At 36.9% G+C, this 17,411-nt stretch overlaps 8 protein-coding genes across 8 annotated transcripts; 4 read left to right on the top strand and 4 right to left on the bottom strand.

Moving 5' to 3' along the window:
- Positions 1 to 261: 261 nt before the first annotated feature.
- LOC145910778 (putative RNA-binding protein 46) lies at positions 262 to 4,297 on the bottom strand. The gene is made up of 12 exons (XM_082997982.1): positions 4,213 to 4,297; positions 3,967 to 4,115; positions 3,672 to 3,847; positions 3,403 to 3,515; positions 3,161 to 3,300; positions 2,910 to 3,101; positions 2,654 to 2,783; positions 1,855 to 1,979; positions 1,508 to 1,712; positions 991 to 1,229; positions 596 to 769; positions 262 to 429 (listed from the first exon to the last, which is right to left on the bottom strand). Exons 1-12 carry the CDS (start codon positions 4,295 to 4,297, stop codon positions 262 to 264), a joined length of 1,896 nt encoding a protein of 631 aa, XP_082854108.1.
- Positions 4,298 to 5,214: 917 nt separating this feature from the next.
- Positions 5,215 to 6,977, top strand: LOC145911440 (lactosylceramide 1,3-N-acetyl-beta-D-glucosaminyltransferase A-like). Its single transcript, XM_082998772.1, has 2 exons — positions 5,215 to 5,355; positions 5,580 to 6,977. The coding sequence occupies exon 2, from the start codon at positions 5,722 to 5,724 to the stop codon at positions 6,772 to 6,774; it is 1,053 nt and encodes a 350-aa protein (XP_082854898.1). The 5' UTR covers positions 5,215 to 5,355; positions 5,580 to 5,721; the 3' UTR covers positions 6,775 to 6,977.
- Positions 5,936 to 12,866, top strand: LOC145911441 (prostaglandin reductase 2-like). The gene is made up of 2 exons (XM_082998773.1): positions 5,936 to 5,946; positions 11,674 to 12,866. The coding sequence occupies exons 1-2, from the start codon at positions 5,936 to 5,938 to the stop codon at positions 12,701 to 12,703; spliced, it is 1,041 nt and encodes a 346-aa protein (XP_082854899.1). The 3' UTR covers positions 12,704 to 12,866.
- Positions 6,773 to 7,741, top strand: LOC145911446 (uncharacterized). The gene is made up of 3 exons (XM_082998777.1): positions 6,773 to 7,184; positions 7,375 to 7,518; positions 7,621 to 7,741. The coding sequence occupies exons 1-3, from the start codon at positions 6,899 to 6,901 to the stop codon at positions 7,674 to 7,676; spliced, it is 486 nt and encodes a 161-aa protein (XP_082854903.1). The 5' UTR covers positions 6,773 to 6,898; the 3' UTR covers positions 7,677 to 7,741.
- Positions 7,819 to 9,202, bottom strand: LOC145911444 (coiled-coil domain-containing protein 169-like). Its single transcript, XM_082998775.1, has 6 exons — positions 9,064 to 9,202; positions 8,911 to 9,012; positions 8,621 to 8,753; positions 8,476 to 8,565; positions 8,082 to 8,215; positions 7,819 to 7,968 (listed from the first exon to the last, which is right to left on the bottom strand). The coding sequence occupies exons 1-6, from the start codon at positions 9,135 to 9,137 to the stop codon at positions 7,899 to 7,901; spliced, it is 603 nt and encodes a 200-aa protein (XP_082854901.1). The 5' UTR covers positions 9,138 to 9,202; the 3' UTR covers positions 7,819 to 7,898.
- LOC145911442 (protein-L-isoaspartate(D-aspartate) O-methyltransferase-like) lies at positions 9,185 to 10,431 on the bottom strand. The gene has a single exon (XM_082998774.1). It carries the CDS (start codon positions 10,111 to 10,113, stop codon positions 9,364 to 9,366), a length of 750 nt encoding a protein of 249 aa, XP_082854900.1. The 5' UTR covers positions 10,114 to 10,431; the 3' UTR covers positions 9,185 to 9,363.
- Positions 10,965 to 11,644, top strand: LOC145911445 (uncharacterized). The gene has a single exon (XM_082998776.1). The coding sequence runs from the start codon at positions 11,005 to 11,007 to the stop codon at positions 11,521 to 11,523; it is 519 nt and encodes a 172-aa protein (XP_082854902.1). The 5' UTR covers positions 10,965 to 11,004; the 3' UTR covers positions 11,524 to 11,644.
- Positions 12,867 to 12,896: 30 nt separating the features above from the next.
- Positions 12,897 to 15,888, bottom strand: LOC145911439 (regulator of G-protein signaling 7-like). The gene has a single exon (XM_082998771.1). The coding sequence runs from the start codon at positions 15,489 to 15,491 to the stop codon at positions 14,049 to 14,051; it is 1,443 nt and encodes a 480-aa protein (XP_082854897.1). The 5' UTR covers positions 15,492 to 15,888; the 3' UTR covers positions 12,897 to 14,048.
- Positions 15,889 to 17,411: the final 1,523 nt, after the last annotated feature.

Genomic DNA, 17,411 nt, shown 5'->3' with positions numbered 1-17,411 from the left:
AAACAAATAGTCAGTAGCAGAAATAACACAGAGAACTTTAGCTGATTAGCAGACAAAAGTCATTTTATGGTTAAAAAAGTTGTTGATTTAAAATTTAGCAAGAAGTAGGTTTACAAGAAAATTGGCGGCAGCAAGAGCATCATCATCCTGGAAAAATTCATTTAGAAGTTTGGTGATGGTGCTGCCTGATCAAATACGGATTGCTGTCGTTTTATGTCAGAAAAACAGCTTGAACCAATGCCAGGTGCTAGAAGAGATGCATTATCCTGAAGTTTTGTCCTGATTGAGGGCTGGAACACAGTATTGTTCGTTAAAGCTCTCTCCTATCTTCTTCGGAATAATATTAAGCAAAACTTCTTTCTTATACGGCTTTGCTGCCGCATTGATAATAAAAATAGTTCCTTCATAAAATGACAAATTTAGGTATTTCTTATTCAAATCATAAAAATTTATTAGTTTGATATAGTTTAAACATAGTTTACATACTTTTAATGCATGTTAGCTTGCTAAAATCTCAATTAAAAACTGGCAACTAAACAAGACTGTGGAAGACTTTTACAATACAATGTATTACACAATTTATCACATCACATACCATCATGGGGCTGCTATCTTCAGAGATAGGCAGGCGCTTCCACAGATTATCAGATAGACCAAGTGAAGAATTTGTTCTTGGTGAGTTTACCTTTAAACTGCTGTAGCTTGGATGTTGAGTCACAATATTGCCATGAGGTTGGGTTTGTGAGGTTGTTGTAATAGGTAAACCCATCTGATAATAAGTTTAAGCGTTGTTTTGCTTGATAACAATCATTTTCTCCAACACCACTGTTTATTATTGAAGACTATACACTCATGTCATAGGGTTTATATCTGGTAAAACAGATAAAAAATATCACCACAGGTATAAAAAAGTCTGGCTTAATGTGTTTACTGATTGAACTAAAATTGTCAAGATTTATGTGAGATACAAACATAGAGCGAGACCATTACCTCCACCCAATGTTTCCAAGCATGATCAGAATTGATTGAAACAGTTGGTTTTGTGTCAGACATTGGTCCAAGGCCAGCAGAAAGATTGGTAGGTGGATTTGGCTTCCAGTTCATTGGTGCAAGAGGGTAACTATTCAAGCTTTCAGGCCATGGTGATTTTATTTCCTTTGGTTTTGGTGGCTGTGGAGGTGCTCGATTGCCATTCACAATTTCAAGAAATTTGAGCTTGAGCCAAGGGCCTGTCAGTAAGATGTAAAATGGTAAAAAGGCATCTACAGCTAAAAAGTATGAGTCAATTTGTGATATAAGTAACCCCTTTCTAAAAATTTGTGATATGGTCAATGCTACTTAAGGTTTGAAAAATCAATGTGTGGCAGTTTAAAACGAAATTGTGCAACAATCAGGGTACATGCAAATGCACATAAATAACAAAAAATATATGCGTTAAACTGTCTACTTCAAAACATTGCTTGTAGGTTGGTTAACATAATAGATCTTTAATGAAATGGGATAATACCAAGTTGGTGAAGAACATGTCTTGCAGAGTTCTTCCTGGCATCAGCGACACTGATTGAATACATGTGGGAGGGTGGCATGTAGACCTTGTTCATCACAGTCACTTTGTAAACATAGCGGGTGATCCCTAAACTCTCATCGTGATAGAGTTGGTAAGTTGGACGTATATCATTGTTAAACATACTGCATAGCTGGTCAAGGTACAGCTGCAAAAGAATAATAATATTCACCTACAAATTCTTACTCCTAACTAGACCACTACATTTTGCAGCAATATTTTTAACTACATCACACCATCATTGCCATCAGAATGACATTAACAGTTAGAAAATTTAAAACATTCCCTACCACTGGACATTGTATCTTGGAGATGTGATCCAAAGTACACACTGGCTCCAGATTGGATTTCCCATTTTGATCTTCTGTCATAAGCATGCGCTTGAATTCGTTCATCATGTTACTATCAGAGAGGCCTAGAGTTGGAGGTTTGCTTGGTGGCACAGGTGGAACCTGATAGTTTAGATTGGGCATCGACATTGATAATGATGGATGGCCAAGTTTGAGTGGATTCAAAAAAGGGTTTGGAACTGGCGGCAGATTGTTGGAAAAGGGATTTTGTTGCTGCTGCTGGTGTTGATTCATATTTAAGCTGGGAGGATTCTAAAAACAACAACAGTTCGAAGTTCTTCAACGACATAGTCACATAACTTTTAAGATTAATTGCTAGGTTTCTTAGATTTTTATAGGTATTAAAACAATACTAGTATCTGTATCTGTGTACCCCGTTGTGATTTGGCAATGTCATCATGTTAGCAAGCTGGTTTTGTGGAGCAGTAACAGGCAATAGATTGGGGACTGGTAAACCTGGACCACTTGGCATCGAGTTCGGAGGTTGAGTGTTGGTGTTTGGTTTTGAAATTAGCATTGCATTCATTCGATCAAAACAATATGGTTGCTGCTTGGTATCCAAGGTAAATCCATCTGTAAAAGAGAAAAAATGCACTATTGGGTTGTCAAGCAAAAGTAGCTCTGGACGCATGGAAGCTTGTTGAGCATATACTTCAGCAAATTATGGTTGGTAACCTTCGAAATATTCATCAAAATTGGGAAAAAACATTAAGGCTGTATAAATATGTAAGTAACCAACTGTTTGGAAGAGAAGCTGGTGGTGAAACAGCCGAAGTAATTGTGACAGTTTTCACATCACGCTTATTAGAAGGTGGTTTTGCCAAGGAAACTTGCACAGCCTGTCCATCTATTATCTGTCCATTCATTACCTAGAGAATATGAGTAGTTACCCTGCATGGAACTCAAAAAATGCTTTGATAAAAACTGTTGAAGGCTGATATTGGGCTAAACACACAGAAGATGAAAAAGTTTTGGTAAACTACAACTTGTCGCACCTGCACTGCATACAAAGCATCCTCTCTTCTCATGAAATGAACAAAAGCATAATCGCGATCCTCAATCTTTTTAACTCTTTCAATCACTCCAGGTCGAATCGCATTAAAAGCAGAGAAAATTGTGTGATGCGATGTTGTCACTTTTAAGTTTCTCACATACACATTCTTAATCCTACTCAAAGTGTCATTAGCCTGCAGAAGTGACAACTACATGTTATTGTTTAAAATGAAGCAGCAAATATGGCAATTACATCCACTTCTGGTTCAGCCCAATCCGTCACCACTTCATTACCAAAAATCGTGATCCTGCCCGGTATTAGCTTTCTTCGAGCCATGGCCGCTGCACGATGAGTGTGATACTCAACAAACGCAAAACCACGATTCGCTTCACCTGTTATAACACACTTTCTCTTTTTCTCTTAAAATCCTGAACTGTTACAAACGTTTTAACTTGTTTGAACATAGGTCTTGCATATTTTCTTGATTAAGTAACCTGATTCTATGCCGGGGTACACTATGACATCACTAACATCCTCAGATATTTCACACATGGCTTGCATGATCTCTTGCTGTGTTTTATCTTTAGGTATTCCTCCAACAAATAATCTGTAATAACTTTTTAGGCCAAAACTCAAAAGCTTAAACAAATATGTTACGACATTTTGACACAAAGTAGTTGTTCAGAGGCCAACACACCTTACTTGTTTTTAAAAACAGAATGTTTTGCACCAATAATGGCTTAAAAAAGTCAATCAAATGTACCTGCAGTTGTCAACACTTCTGCACACACCAATACGTTGGCCAGGTCGAATTTCATAATTGTCCAACTTCTCAATGCACTGCTGTGCATGTTCACGACAAGTGTAACACACAAAAGCATATCCTCGATTAAAACCACTAAAATCCATCATCAAACGAAGTTCATACAACTGACCAACCTGCACATGTTCAAACATGAAAAACTTGCATTTTTTTGTTGTACATGAAAATCATCGAGTCACATTTGGATTATTTATGCATTTTATATTCTTAAAACACAGTGGAAAAAAAATCAAGCAATGCTTTCCTTTTCAAACACAGGTACCAGTTCATCTTCAAACAAGTCCCGGGGAATTTTGCCGACAAAGACTTCACAGCCCCTGGGTGGAATTGGATCTTTGTACTTTGGATTCCAATATTTCCTTTGGCCGTTAAACTGTTGCATTGCTGTAAAAAAAACTATATTTCACAATGTTACAGGAACAGATTTATGTTAAAGTTATGAATATTTGCAATTGTTGCAAGCAATACTTCACACACTCACTGTAACCAGTTCTGTTTTCCAAGGCTATCAACCTTGCCATAGAATCATTTGCAGGGTAGTTCATCGTTGATGCATTAGAAGACATGATTAATTATCAGTTTAAAAATGATTTCAAGCATACATTTACTTATTAAAACAGTTTTTATGAGCATAGAACGTTCTGTTAAAAGCTGCACGATAAAGTGTATATAACACCATTATTAATTCAAATACTGTATAGTCTACACAGTTTATATGGGTCCTGTCGTGGCCAGACATCAAAAACACACAAATGCGTGCGACATTTCGGCGGAAAGTTTTTTTATTTCTTGCGCAATAATTAGGTAAACGCCGCAATCTAACAACTAGCTGATCGGGTAAAATTTAAAACAACATGCGGACAAATGTTTTCAGAAAAAGATTTGAAGCGGGCACGTGACCCATAACAATGTTTATTCTTTTAAATTACAGAGTTTTATTACCGCCATTGTTTTTGTTAAACAGACATTTTTAAGGGTATGTGCTTTCTCCTGACATATAGACATAGGCATTAATTCCATTAAATCGTATATGCGCAAAACTCAACCTCGATTTGCGAAAAACCCAGTGAAATGCCTTGCAAAAATGAGAGGGATACAGTCATTGCCGACTTAAGAGTGATTCATATTGTTATTCATTTTGTTTCCTTTGGTTGTGGAGTGATGACGAATCAAAATCGTCAAAGCAAAATATTGATCATCCGAGTATACTATTGCCAAATTATGCATTGAAAACCAACTTCTTCAACCAACCCTGGCCTAATGCAGATGGCTCCAAAGTATGATAATACTGGGGCTCCTATGGATTGGGCTCTAAAGATACCTAAAGTTTTATATTTTCGTGCCATTACAAATTCCTGGATGGTGTACATTTTCGTGTTCAATTCCTTGTGCATAATCCAACATATTTATGTCAAAAACCGGCCACAATCTTCTCTCATCCGATTCAATGAGATAGGTTTGTTTTGTGGTCAAACGAGCATCGCTGCCAGCATTGACTTGGGCAAATAAAAGGCGGTTGGAAAAGTCGTTGCATTCATTCATGAAGGGCTCTGGCTGTCTTGTTTGCACAGGAGTTTGTCTTTCAGCGATTGTGCTTGGCATTACTGTTAATTTACCGAACTGGGTAAGTTATTTTTGGGTATGTTGCAATTGCGAAAAGGTAGCGTCGTAGCGATACAAAAGTTAACTAATTTTGTACGTTTACTGACAACTTTATAATTTTCTGTGGCAATCCGTTTCAATTGCAAATTGTGTTTCAATTTAAACGTTGAGCTGTATCGGTATTATATGTTTGTGTTATCACACTGCAATATTATGTGGGCTAAATCATTACTGTTGCATTTGCAGAAAAAAATCTCATTGATTCACAACGACAATGGACTGCTGTACTATTGTCTACTTTTTGTGATGACTGTTCCAGTGGCTCTCTTCTTCATATTTCTCAATTGGTTTGGAATGATGTTTTTCAAGCACAACTAGGATATAATCAATGCAGCGATTAACAGAAACAGTCATGGGATACCTTGCGAAAGAACTGAAACCTTCAAGAAAAAATAAATTGACAGTGCATTACAAAATTGTGGTTGGACTGGCATGTTTTTGGTTTGTCTGTATTATGTGTTTGACTGGCGTACCAGATGATGCTCTTGGATATATTGCCAGGAAACTGCACATACCTACTGATTTTAACATTTATCATGGAAATGATAGTAGAGTTTTAATTTATCCACAATCAACATTTGGGTACAGAATAAACAATGCGGATATTTGCTCTTCCGAAAACATTTTTCTCCTAATTTTTGTGAAGACTTTACCCAGTCATGTGGAGCAAAGAACTGCTATTAGAAAAACATGGGGAAATGCTGCTGGTAAATCTTACAGCACTGGTAGAGTGAAAGTGTTGTTTATCATGGGACTGGAAAGTAACTTTGACAATGCCCTGTTACACCAGGAAAGCATGATTCACAAGGATATCATTCAAGTAGAATTTGTGGATAGTTTTCACAATCTGACAGTTAAACTAATAACACAGTTTCAGTGGGCCCTGCAATTTTGTAGTCGGGCAAGATTTGTTATGACCACAGATGATGATGTATATGTCAATATAGACAATTTGTTGCAATACCTACGTTGTCAACTTCCACGACAGCTTTTTGTTGGCTGCATGCATTCAGGTGCTGCACCCATACGCAAACTTCACAGTAAATACTATGTTGCACGTTCTGTGTACCCTGGATTATATTATCCAGATTACTGCACTGGTTCAGGGTATGTTTTATCCTTAGATGTATTGCGCAGTTTGTATAGACAAGCTCTCTATGTACCGATGCTTTACATTGATGACGTGCACAGTGGGATTTTGGCAAATGCAATTGGCCTCACCCCACTTCACAATGAATGGTTTCTATGTGAGGACAGTGTTTCACTAAATAGTTACTCTCTTAGACATTTTATAACTTCACATGGCCATGACCCTAGAAATATGTTAGAGATGTTTCATGTTGTTCAGAAGTACACTGGCAAAGATTTACCTTGTATTTAAACAACTGTTTATAACACTGTGTTTAATACTGTGCATTTTGTACAACTAAACTGTGTAGTTATTGCATTTAATTAACCTTTACCTCTATGTTAAGCTGATTTTGTCAGTTACAAGGCTTTTCATAATGCTTAACTTGTGGTACACCTCATTGACATGTTGCAAATTGTTTGTCTTGATGCGTTCCATTCTGTTTTTGCTTTTAGGCGATAGGCACGGTCTAAACATGTTTGGGGAAAAGCATATGCCCTCGCAAAGCAGGTTGTACCTGTTTTCCACAACATTGGATGAATACCGGAAGTGCACATATCCACTGTCGGCAATGAACCCTACGTCTACGCTTTTGGGAGTTGGATTTGCAGCATTAAATCCATTGATGAACATTGGGTTTATGAATAAGCCAGCAATGGCAGGTACCAGACAAAAGTCCTCACATTCACAATTTTGTGGCCATTGAAAAGAACCAAGTATAGCTTTGAGACATAGTTCCCTCAAATGTTTATAAATTGTTTTTGGTATGCCTAAGATATATTGCTTGCATTGCAGCAACTGCTTAAAAATGCTTTTTTATGCTGTAAAAGTTAAACAAAAAGTGTTTTTTAGGTGGTCACAGAACCGTTGCTTTGGGAATGTTTGGTATTTGGACAGGTTACTACTTGCTTAGAGGATATGAGCAGTATTACTTTGGGAGGTTCAAGTACTGCCTTGACTATGCACTGATGCGAAAAGACATTTTTACTAAGAAAGGTTTGTACTTTTAAATGACTTGTTATAGTGTTTTTGCCAATGTGCTTCCCAATCATGCTTTGTTATGTCAGGAAGTGTAAAAAATTTATTTTTTTTGTTCAGCACCTATGAAGTACGGAGATCCTGGTATTCTGGACCACTGGAAACCAATTCGATAATTAACCCTTTCTTTTTTTCCTCCATTTGTGCCACCGTGTTAAAATAAAAATTCTACGCAATTCTGTTTCTGTTTTTTTTTGAAAGTCTAAAGAGGATCGTATCTTTTCATAAAATATTTTTTTATTACAGTGCTAGACTAAAAAATTGAAAGCAAGGCACAGTGATTATTATAGAGTACAAACAATGAAGTGTTAGGTAAATTATTATGACAATCAAGCAATTTACTGGTTAGTTTTTTTCACAGGTTGTCTGTTTCTTGGCTGGTTGTGTATCATTCTTCTCTGTGTTATCCTGTTGGTTAATCAGCAGTTATAATAATTGGTTTTAATTCAAAATATAAATTAACCAAAGTGTGCCATTTGGTTTTGGGGATGACACAAAAATGCCTTTTACTGTTTTGTTACCTTCCAGGGGTTACTTTTGGTGCAGTTTGCTTTCCTTGCCATTTCTCATAAGAGTCCAAGTGGTAAGATGCCTCCATAAGCTCTGTAATGTATTTTTTCCTTCCATCAGTGGCCTTATGAAGAGCTTTGGATTCCTGACAAACAAATTGAAAAACTGGTTAACAAACCTGCAGGTTTTGTTAATGTTGCAGAAGCTTGGAATGGATTTGTTATCATGTGCTATTGTTTTACTGATGGTCAACATACACCTTAACAGTTAATTCAAAATGAAAACCAAACAAAGTTTCGACAATATTGGGAAATATTTGATTTGCTTTCTTTGCGATTTACAAGAAATGAAAGTTTCATTATGCCTAGTGGGTAAGTTATGTTTATTCTCTGTATTTGCACATACTTGGTCCAGGCGCCATTCCATGTCACGAAGCTGCCCCTCCAAGCTGCTTTTCTCTTTTTCCAATTGTCTGGCCAAGCCTTTTAATCCAGTCTAAATCAGAAAAATGTTATTCTATGTGTTATTTTCAACACAAAAAATGTATTACATCACTCATTTCTTCCAGGTTCTTTACAACCATGTTATCCTTACGATTTGGTCCGTTATGAAGCTGAATTTTGTCTTTTAAACTCTCCATTTGTCTTTCTAATTGGTTGTTCATTTCATGCTGCGTCTCATATCTACAATAACTCGTGGTTTAAAATTTTTTTTTAGACATGCACCCTTTACGTTGTGGCTATTAAATTTCTGTATTTGTGTTAAACTAGTCTATCTTCACAAAACAATATTCATTAGATATATTTATGCTAGGCAGTAATTTGAAATCATTATATTCACCTTGTTTTCCATTCATTTCCCTCAGTGTTGATTTGTTTAAATTTTGCATCCAATTCTTGCACAGTATCTTTGAGGTCAGCAATGGACTGATCCATCATTTTTCTGGAAAAGAACGAGAGGGTGGCAAACAATCAACATTACCACAGCACCTACTTCATCTGCAGCTCTTGCTCAATGGCTGCTTCAAGCTCTTCAACAGAGTATTTTTCCATACTATCCTCTGACATTATGCAATTTAATTTTTTAACATACTAGGCTACAGTTCGACAGTGTCTATGTAAATAATGATAATTGCAAAAATAAAATTAACAGTTTCAAACAAAAGCAAAAAAGTAACAAATAAAGTTGATGTCAACAATTTTAATCATTTTTTACATGATATGTAACATGCAAATAAACACCCAATGAGAACACATTGACCAATGCACCAAACCATGTATATAAAAATTCAAATCAGCCGGGCCACTGCTTTTTCTTGTCAGTTAAGGGAATATACACAACTTTCATCAAATCTTTCTTAGTGACCTTGCCATCGTCACCCTTATCCCACTGTTGGAAAGTTTGAGTTGTACCCGCAGCCCCCACTGGTAAAATAAGTCGACCGCCAATCTTTAACTGCTCAAGAAGTGTGTTGGGAATTTGACTTGCGGCTGCTCCAACATGAATTGCATCATAAAGTTCATACTTTCTGTTATCGGGGTCATATCCTAAGCGGCCATCACCTTGCTTTATTATTATTCTTTCATTGTTCAAAAGACCAATATCATCATTTCTGATGTTTTCAAGGGATTTAGTTACAAGCTCCTGTATATGTTCAATGCCATATGCCTTTCCTGTATCTCCCATCATTCGTGCAAAACATGCTGTTAAATATCCACTTCCAGATCCCACATCCAATGCAGAGACATTTCCTCCTTTCGTCAAATGTTCATGCAGAATTTCCAAGGCATATGCATGCATGTGCGGAGCACTGATCGTGGCTTGGTAACCAATGCTTTGTGGACTATCGTTGTATGGCATGCTGCTAACATAATGCTTTCTATCAGTATGCTTCATGGCTTCAAACACAGAGTCGGACTTGATTATACCATTCTTACGTAAGTTGTTAATCATGTCAAGATTATTTTTACCATGTGACCGCCAGGCCATGGCGATGAAAACTGCAGCAAACCCTGTCAAGACTACTGCTATTTTCTGGTACATTGATGCAAGATGTTATGACTACGTAAAAAATGCTGTAAACTCAGTCAATAAAGGCTTATTACCAATTTGCAACATATATTAAGAGTGATTTAAAGAATTACAAAAATGTATCAGTGGAATTTTCAGTCATTCATGTTTACCAAATATTTATTTGGTTCACTTTACAGCTGCTAAAGCTATTCAGAATTCAAGTGTTTGTTCTGGTGCATTGAGAGTAACAAAAAGGCCATGAGCAACTTGAATAACAAACCAATTGCATTGAATACAAATACTTGAAACGAAATAATTTTTTTTTGCCCCAATGCAACGTGCAAAACGCGCGAATTTTGCGAAAGCAAATGCATCACTAAACCGTGTTTGGGAGGTTACGCACCATTGATTTCCTTGAAAAATATAAAAAGAATAAATCCCGATAAAAGGGAAAGAGTAACGAATGTCCACAATTCCATTTATTTTGTAATATTACAGTTTCAGAGTGTTTATATTTTAAGTTATATTTAACTCAAAGAGAGTCATTCGTGCTAAACAGCATCACTTCAAACAGTTCACAGTTAACAAAACCATTACCACGTTCTCGTTGGCCGGTCAACACTAGTGACACCGAAGAAAAAAACCTTGCGTGAATATGCTCGCTGCTTTGTCGCGATCATTAGGGCAAACGGCAAAGGGCATGGGACAATTTTATGAGAAAAAGTGTCGCTGTCATTGCGTCATCTGCAGTGAAATCATGTTTTCGTCACAACACATGTGACGATATCATGACGTAACGGTGACGCTTTTCGGCCTATAAAACTGCCAAACAGTTTACAGTTCAATGCATCAAATATATGTTGTTATTACCTAATGTACATTAATCTGTTGTTTTTGTCCAAGGTTTAGACCAGGAGAAAAATGAACCATCTTACCAAATGTTGCATGGTGTTGACTGGAAAATCGTCACTGGAAAGATTGGCCATTCTTCCAGTGAGGAGGGAATCCCGTTTAAACGACAAAGAACAAGTTATCAAAAGGTTTCAGCCATCCATGGACACCAAGTCTGCAAAAGTTGTCACTGAAACCATTGAAATGCCTCCGGTGCACATATCGGCAAGCATCAGGGCCAAGAAAATCGAGGAAAAGGCACAAAAAACTAAGATGAGAAAGTTGAACTATTTCGACAAACGCATCTTGGTGAGACTTGGAAAATACAAGTCCATCGAGGATGTTCCAGACGTGATAAAGTATAAAAATGTTGAAGTTGGACAAAAGGAGAAACAAGAAATCAAAAGTTATTTAATGGAGAAGGGATTCCGTGGTGTGATGTTTACTGACTATTTCTTGACTCTCTCTTGTTTGGCTATTTTGTGTATAGTTTTCTATCTTTATAAAGAGGCCAAGAATACAGATTTCAAAACAGAACCTAAGGAATAATATATTAACTTTTGTATGGCATATACATCTTTTTCAAACAACGTTGTCATTATTTTATTTTTTTTTCTGCCAAACATGGATTAATTTGTTTTATGTTTTTTCGTGCAGGAATGGTTGTGTTTAATATATAATGTTGAAATCTGAGAATAGGCGTATTTTTCTTGCCAGTCGCCCTGGTGTAAACAACCCCCCAATGCATGAAAACTTTTCATGTGAATCTTGTCCCTTACCCAGTGACCCAGTCGAAGGCCAGGTCTTGGTTAAAACCTTGTACTTAAGTGTTGACCCTTACATGAGATGTAGAATGAATGATGACAGTGGAGTAGATTATGCACCAGCTTGGAAAGTTGGCGAAACACTCAATGGTCCAGCAGTTGGGGTGGTTGTAAAAAGCAAAACCGATTCCTTAAAACCAGAAGACCTGGTGGCTGCTGTTGGTTTGGATTGGCCATGGCAAAAATACACTGTCCTATCAGGTCTGAGTGTTCGGAAACTTGAAGGACTGAACAGCGAAAATTCATCATTGGCTTTGGGTCTTCTGGGCATAACTGGCCTTACGGCTTCAATTGGTGTTATGGAAAGAGGCAACATTGTTTCTGGGTCTAATCAAACCATGGTGATCAGTGCCGCTGCTGGTGCATGTGGTTCTGTTGCAGGACAAGTTGCCAAAATCCTTGGATGTGGAAAATTGATTGGAATTTGTGGTTCACCAGAAAAATGCAGCTTCATTAAACAAAATTTTGGTTTTGATGGGGCTATTTGCTATAAAACCCAAGATGTATATGCAGAGTTGAGCATACAATGCCCTTCAGGCGTCGATGTGTACTTTGACAATGTTGGTGGTGATGTAAGCAATGATGTCATTAGGTCTATGAACCAGGATTCAAGTGTTATTCTTTGTGGCCAGATTGCTGTATACAATAAAGATGTCCCTTATCCACCACCATTGCATCCAGATATTATGAAGTTGGTTGAACAGCGCCACATATCCCGAGAACGCTTTCTGGTTCTTAATTATCCGTCGAAGTTTCCTGATGCCAGGAAATTTTTGATGGACGGATACCAGAAAGGCATTCTAAAAAGTCAGGAGACTTGCATTCAAGGCCTAGAAAATGCTGGAAAGGCATTTGTGTCATTGATGAATGGTGGAAACATTGGAAAACAAATTGTTAAACTTTAATTGTTGACATTTTTCTCATTACCCGTTTGTATGCATTGAACATGATAGTCTTATAAGAATGAATTATATATGCACTCATTAATTTTGTCTTGGCACTTTTCTTTTTCCTAATTTCTAACTATTGGTTTTCTTAATTTTATCCTGTTTTTGTAGTAATTTAATGTAACACTGATGCCTATGAAAGGCAATAAACTTCAATATTTGCCCAGTTTATTATCTTTGGTTGAAACTCCTCACATATGATGCTTTTCAAATCGATACTTATACTCTGGGACATTTGAAATCATCACAAAACATAAGGAAAACACAAAAACAACATAGTGTTTTGGGGAATACAGGAGCCAAAAAATGTGCCAACTACCAAACAATAAACTTAAGGAGTGCACAAAGACAATACCAAAACAAAAATAACACACAACAGGGCACATTAGCACGTGTGTTCAACACTTCACTATATTCTTGATTTTTGTGTGAATAGTACAAATAGGTCTTGTAATCAATAATGTCATGTGTATGTGGACATAAAAAAAATAATCTCAGCAGTTTTGCGCAGAAATATTGAAGTTGGGCAGCACAGTGAACTCTTAAAAAACAACTCTGAAACTGGCAAAAGTCGTTGGCATCAACAGGCATTGCACATGCATGCTGTTATGTGAAGGATTAGGCAGATAATGAGGAAAAGGAGTTAATGGGCAACTGCACCGTGCTGATGCAAGCACCTGAATGCAGGTCCAGTCTTTAAAAATGAGTCATGCAATTACAACCCAATGGAACAAGGAGAGGAATGTAATAGTTGCAGGCCTGACACGTGAAATCACACTTTTTTGCACACAAACAAACAGATATTGTATATAGTTGATACAAACGGTGAGAACAAAATAATTTGTTTCATTACTAAAAATGCCAACTAAAGTTTACTGATGGAAGACTATAAAAATCATAGCACTAATACGAGCATTTTCTTGACATAACTATATTTAAGCAAATTATGTGTTTCATTTCAAAATTTAGACTCAACCAGTGTAGTTTACCACTGCTTTAAAATAGCATATTAATAAAATAAATAAGTTTTGTAACAACTGAAGAAGCGCATGATAATGAAAACAAACCTACTAAAGTCACACTTAAACAAAAGACTAATGTGTCTTTGGACAGAAAGCAATAAATTGTGGACATGGCTCATCGCATTTCAAATGACAACAAATAAAATAAAGGATGGTCACCAGACACAACTGCATTCTAACAGTGTTAAAGAGTTGTTACAAATAAATAGGAATTCAATATTTATGGCGGAGCCCACCTTGTTCCCAAAAACTTTGATGAAGGAAATGTGAAAGTAACTAGTTTAATCTGAGCCTCCGGATTCATTTAGTAGTGGGTTATATGATGACGGCATTATCCTGCTTCGCTGGGCACGATCTGCTGGCTTCTTACCTTTTACATACCCATTGTACTGATCCGACTTTAGAAACCTTGCATAACTGTCGTTTTTCATTAACTGATAGATGTGCTCTTGGGCTTCTTCGAAACAGTATCGATCAGGATTGGCCATGTTCTTCATGGTGATGTCATAAATTTTAGAATCAATATTAATGGGATTTGGCGTCTCTTCTGAAACATAGTCCTGGTAAATTTGCTGCACAGTGCTTTTTGCTTTGTTGATGGGTTGCATTTTGAGATCTTTGCAAGCAAGCCAAAAATCCAGGTTTTCTGCTGAGAATTCCTTTTCCAAAAACTTGCGAAATTCCTCCCTGCCACGATTGTCTTGCAGCAGACCTCCAAAGGAAAATTTCCACCTTGTGGCTCTCCGTACTGTAATGTCCTTTTCACGGCTTTCAGTCCAGTAGTTCTCTTCATTGGAAATCCAAGGATTTGATGGCTCAACAGGGGTGTGCAAGGGATCATAATTAAGCTGCTGATCCGTGTAGCTGAGAATACTTTCACACACTTTTGACATCTTCAGACAATGCCGATCCAACTGCCTTCTTAGATTTTGTATGGTAAGATTCAGAGACTCAATGGTTTCTGTGTCTTTCCTTGGACTTGGTGATGTTTTCTCAGAACTACTTTTTCTAGGAGAGGAATTGTACATGGACTTTTTAGAGCGGTCCTTATACCAGTATGCCTTTTTGATGTCCACTTCAGTGGTGTTTACACAACCTGGTACTGGCCGGTGCACATCCCAGAATGCACGCTCCTGGCTGTCTAATACTTTGCGCTCAATTTTATCACGTTTACGATCTCTTTTTGCCTCTTGCTCAGCTTTTGCAAATATAAATTCCCAGTTTTTTGAGAAAGTTCTCTGCAGCCGTGCAAGATTTTCTGCTTCGTAGTCAGCAAGTTCAAGCCTTGCCTTGTTTTGCATTGTGCGCTTGCACAGGTAAATTGCATATTCAGTATTTTCAGGGTCCCAACCTTTGGAGGGCCAATGGCGCTGTGATTGAAAACGATAAAATGATCCATCATTTTTTAAAGTGATTACATGATCGTCAATGGGAAAGAAATAGCCATGTGCTGCAATGAGAGACCCCAAATGGATTGCTTCTTCTTGATCGCCAATTGAAACATTGTTGACTAGCCAGTTTACAAGATCTTCACCACTAAACACATCTGGGATTTTTGTTAACAGGCTTTTGACAGTTTTAATAGGTACACCAATCTGTTCATCCTGCATACGCCCAATGATGTGTTCCATTTTGCTGTACAGAATCATACTTGGAGAGTCCGGAACAACGGGCCTCACATTCTGGGTGGGTGGATTGGGGCTCAAATAAGCTTTGTGGGCCATTCTGCTTTCAAAAGTATGTCAGCATTTGCATGAAAACTTATTGCATAATATTGCAGCACAGTGAGTTTGAAGTATGTTGTTAGTGGGCCATTGTGTATGCTGCCTAATGATCTGCAAAAGTAAAATTTAAAGAAGACATTTAGTTTTTTCTGCAAATTGCAATAACCCTATATTACAGCCAGTCTGCAGAATATGGCAGTTCCCGACAAGATCTTGGGCGTGCATGACCACTAAGCCTGCATGCAACGAAAACGATAAAACGTCTGTAGTGCTTTTTGTTAGTTGTTTTATGTTTAGACATTTGAATGCCGAAACATTTTTCACACGCAGTCAAAAACTTTTTGCATGCAAACAATAAAAGTTAAAGAAAAACTTGAGCGTGTAGTTGTCATACTCTGCAGACTGGTGTAACAGTACTATCAATTTTTACAAATCATGTTGTTAGTAACTAAAGCATTTTGCAAGATATAGTAGTATCGTAATCATTATGCAACACATACAATATCTTAGTAAGTAAATTAATACAGAACAGACAACCAAATACCTCAACAAAATCTAAACATATTTGAGGTTTATTTGTTCAATTAACAAAAACGTAAAGTTTTGTTTATTTTTAAGAAAAATCATGCTATTTCACAGTTCCATTGGTCGTTTTCAAATGTTAAGGATTTTATAAACAGTCAATATATAAATGCTTATGCAATAATGCAGAAATACGTTAATTAATTAGAATTTTTTGCACAATTTACTCAAACCACATCTACAATCACAAATAACGCTAACGTTTGTAATAAAACGTCTATCTACATCTGCCAGCTGGTTTCACGTCCAAACCACTCATTATGGGCACCGACACACTATTAAATATAGTTATTGCATTAAAATTTAATTGATGAAAACGTCAAATCAGGGCGTGACTCAAATAAGAATAGTCTCTAATCTTGTATGCAGACTGAATCACAGGCAACGTCTGCGCCTGTTTTGAGACTAGAATTGTTTTTTCTAAAGCACGAACAAACAAAACATTGCTGTGCTTGCGACCATAAACGCATGGAACAAAATTTTCTCTTGATAATACCACACTACATTTACAGACAGCACAAGTTCGTTGACAATCTGTTTTTATTTGCAAAAAACTAAACCAATAAAATTGCCAATTGTAACTTTAAAGTGAATATCACACCAAAACACCGTGACGGTATGTTTATTTGCAAATCCATTATATTCACAACTATATAAAATAATGCGTAAATTTCGTAGAACTCGCTTTACTTCGCACTTGGCTACACATAAAATCGTGTACTAGCTATACCTGTATTAGCTACACTAAGAAGGCATCACCATTTTATCTGGCCTGATTCATAAACAGCTTTGACGATGTTATTCTTTAAACAAAGCCTACGCGAACGCGATCTTCACGTCCTATTTCCTTGTTGCTCATTGACTTGCCTTCCAAACGCTATTGTTTGTTGATGATTGGAGATGCTTCCACAATATAGTAGGCTACGTTGGCTTCACAAGCAAAGTTGTTTTACCAAAATTGGCATTACGATGATGCTGCAATACTTGTTTTGTATTTTGTTTCCAATTGAAAGATACGTACGTTCATTACCTAGTTAACTATTTTTTAAAAAACTGTTTTCTCGTCACGTTCTTCAGTGCGTTTCTTTTACATTGCAAACTGTCTGAGCATGTCGCCAACCCAAAGCAACCCACATACGTAAGCTTTTGTGCAATATGTATACGCCGCTTTGGTTCAAAAACTAAAACGCTTTTACCTGAGATCTTAGTTACGTCGTTCACACTGTCATTTTATTATGTTATTATGAATTTGTTTTACAATTATTTACATGACTACTGTATGGTTTAAACCCAAACCCACAATTGAAAACAGTATCATACAAGCATAAATGATCAAAG

The sequence above is a fragment of the Ascidia mentula genome, chromosome 8, assembly GCF_947561715.1.
Source record: "Ascidia mentula chromosome 8, kaAscMent1.1, whole genome shotgun sequence".
NCBI classification, from domain to species: Eukaryota; Metazoa; Chordata; class Ascidiacea; order Phlebobranchia; family Ascidiidae; genus Ascidia; species Ascidia mentula.
This window is presented reverse-complemented; position numbering and strand designations above follow the sequence as displayed.

Bases quoted from the DNA above. Each gene is read 5' to 3' on its own strand.
- LOC145911444 (XM_082998775.1), bottom strand. From the start codon at position 9,137: ATGTCAGAGGATAGTATGGAAAAATACTCTGTTGAAGAGCTTGAAGCA. The intron at 8,754-8,910 runs GTGAATATAATG...GAGTTATTGTAG, and splicing joins GGAAATGAATGGAAAACAAG to ATATGAGACGCAGCATGAAA. The intron at 8,216-8,475 runs GTATGTGCAAAT...TTTGTTTGTCAG, and splicing joins TGGAATGGCGCCTGGACCAA to GAATCCAAAGCTCTTCATAA.
- LOC145911440 (XM_082998772.1), top strand. From the start codon at position 5,722: ATGCAGCGATTAACAGAAACAGTCATGGGATACCTTGCGAAAGAACTG.
- LOC145911439 (XM_082998771.1), bottom strand. From the start codon at position 15,491: ATGGCCCACAAAGCTTATTTGAGCCCCAATCCACCCACCCAGAATGTG.
- LOC145910778 (XM_082997982.1), bottom strand. From the start codon at position 4,297: ATGTCTTCTAATGCATCAACGATGAACTACCCTGCAAATGATTCTATG. The intron at 3,516-3,671 runs GTACATTTGATT...AAGTTATTACAG, and splicing joins AGAAGTGTTGACAACTGCAG to ATTATTTGTTGGAGGAATAC. The intron at 1,713-1,854 runs GTAGGGAATGTT...ATTCTTTTGCAG, and splicing joins CCAAGATACAATGTCCAGTG to CTGTACCTTGACCAGCTATG.
- LOC145911442 (XM_082998774.1), bottom strand. From the start codon at position 10,113: ATGTACCAGAAAATAGCAGTAGTCTTGACAGGGTTTGCTGCAGTTTTC.
- LOC145911445 (XM_082998776.1), top strand. From the start codon at position 11,005: ATGAACCATCTTACCAAATGTTGCATGGTGTTGACTGGAAAATCGTCA.
- LOC145911446 (XM_082998777.1), top strand. From the start codon at position 6,899: ATGCTTAACTTGTGGTACACCTCATTGACATGTTGCAAATTGTTTGTC. The intron at 7,185-7,374 runs GTACCAGACAAA...AGTGTTTTTTAG, and splicing joins GAATAAGCCAGCAATGGCAG to GTGGTCACAGAACCGTTGCT. The intron at 7,519-7,620 runs GTTTGTACTTTT...TTTTTTGTTCAG, and splicing joins AGACATTTTTACTAAGAAAG to CACCTATGAAGTACGGAGAT.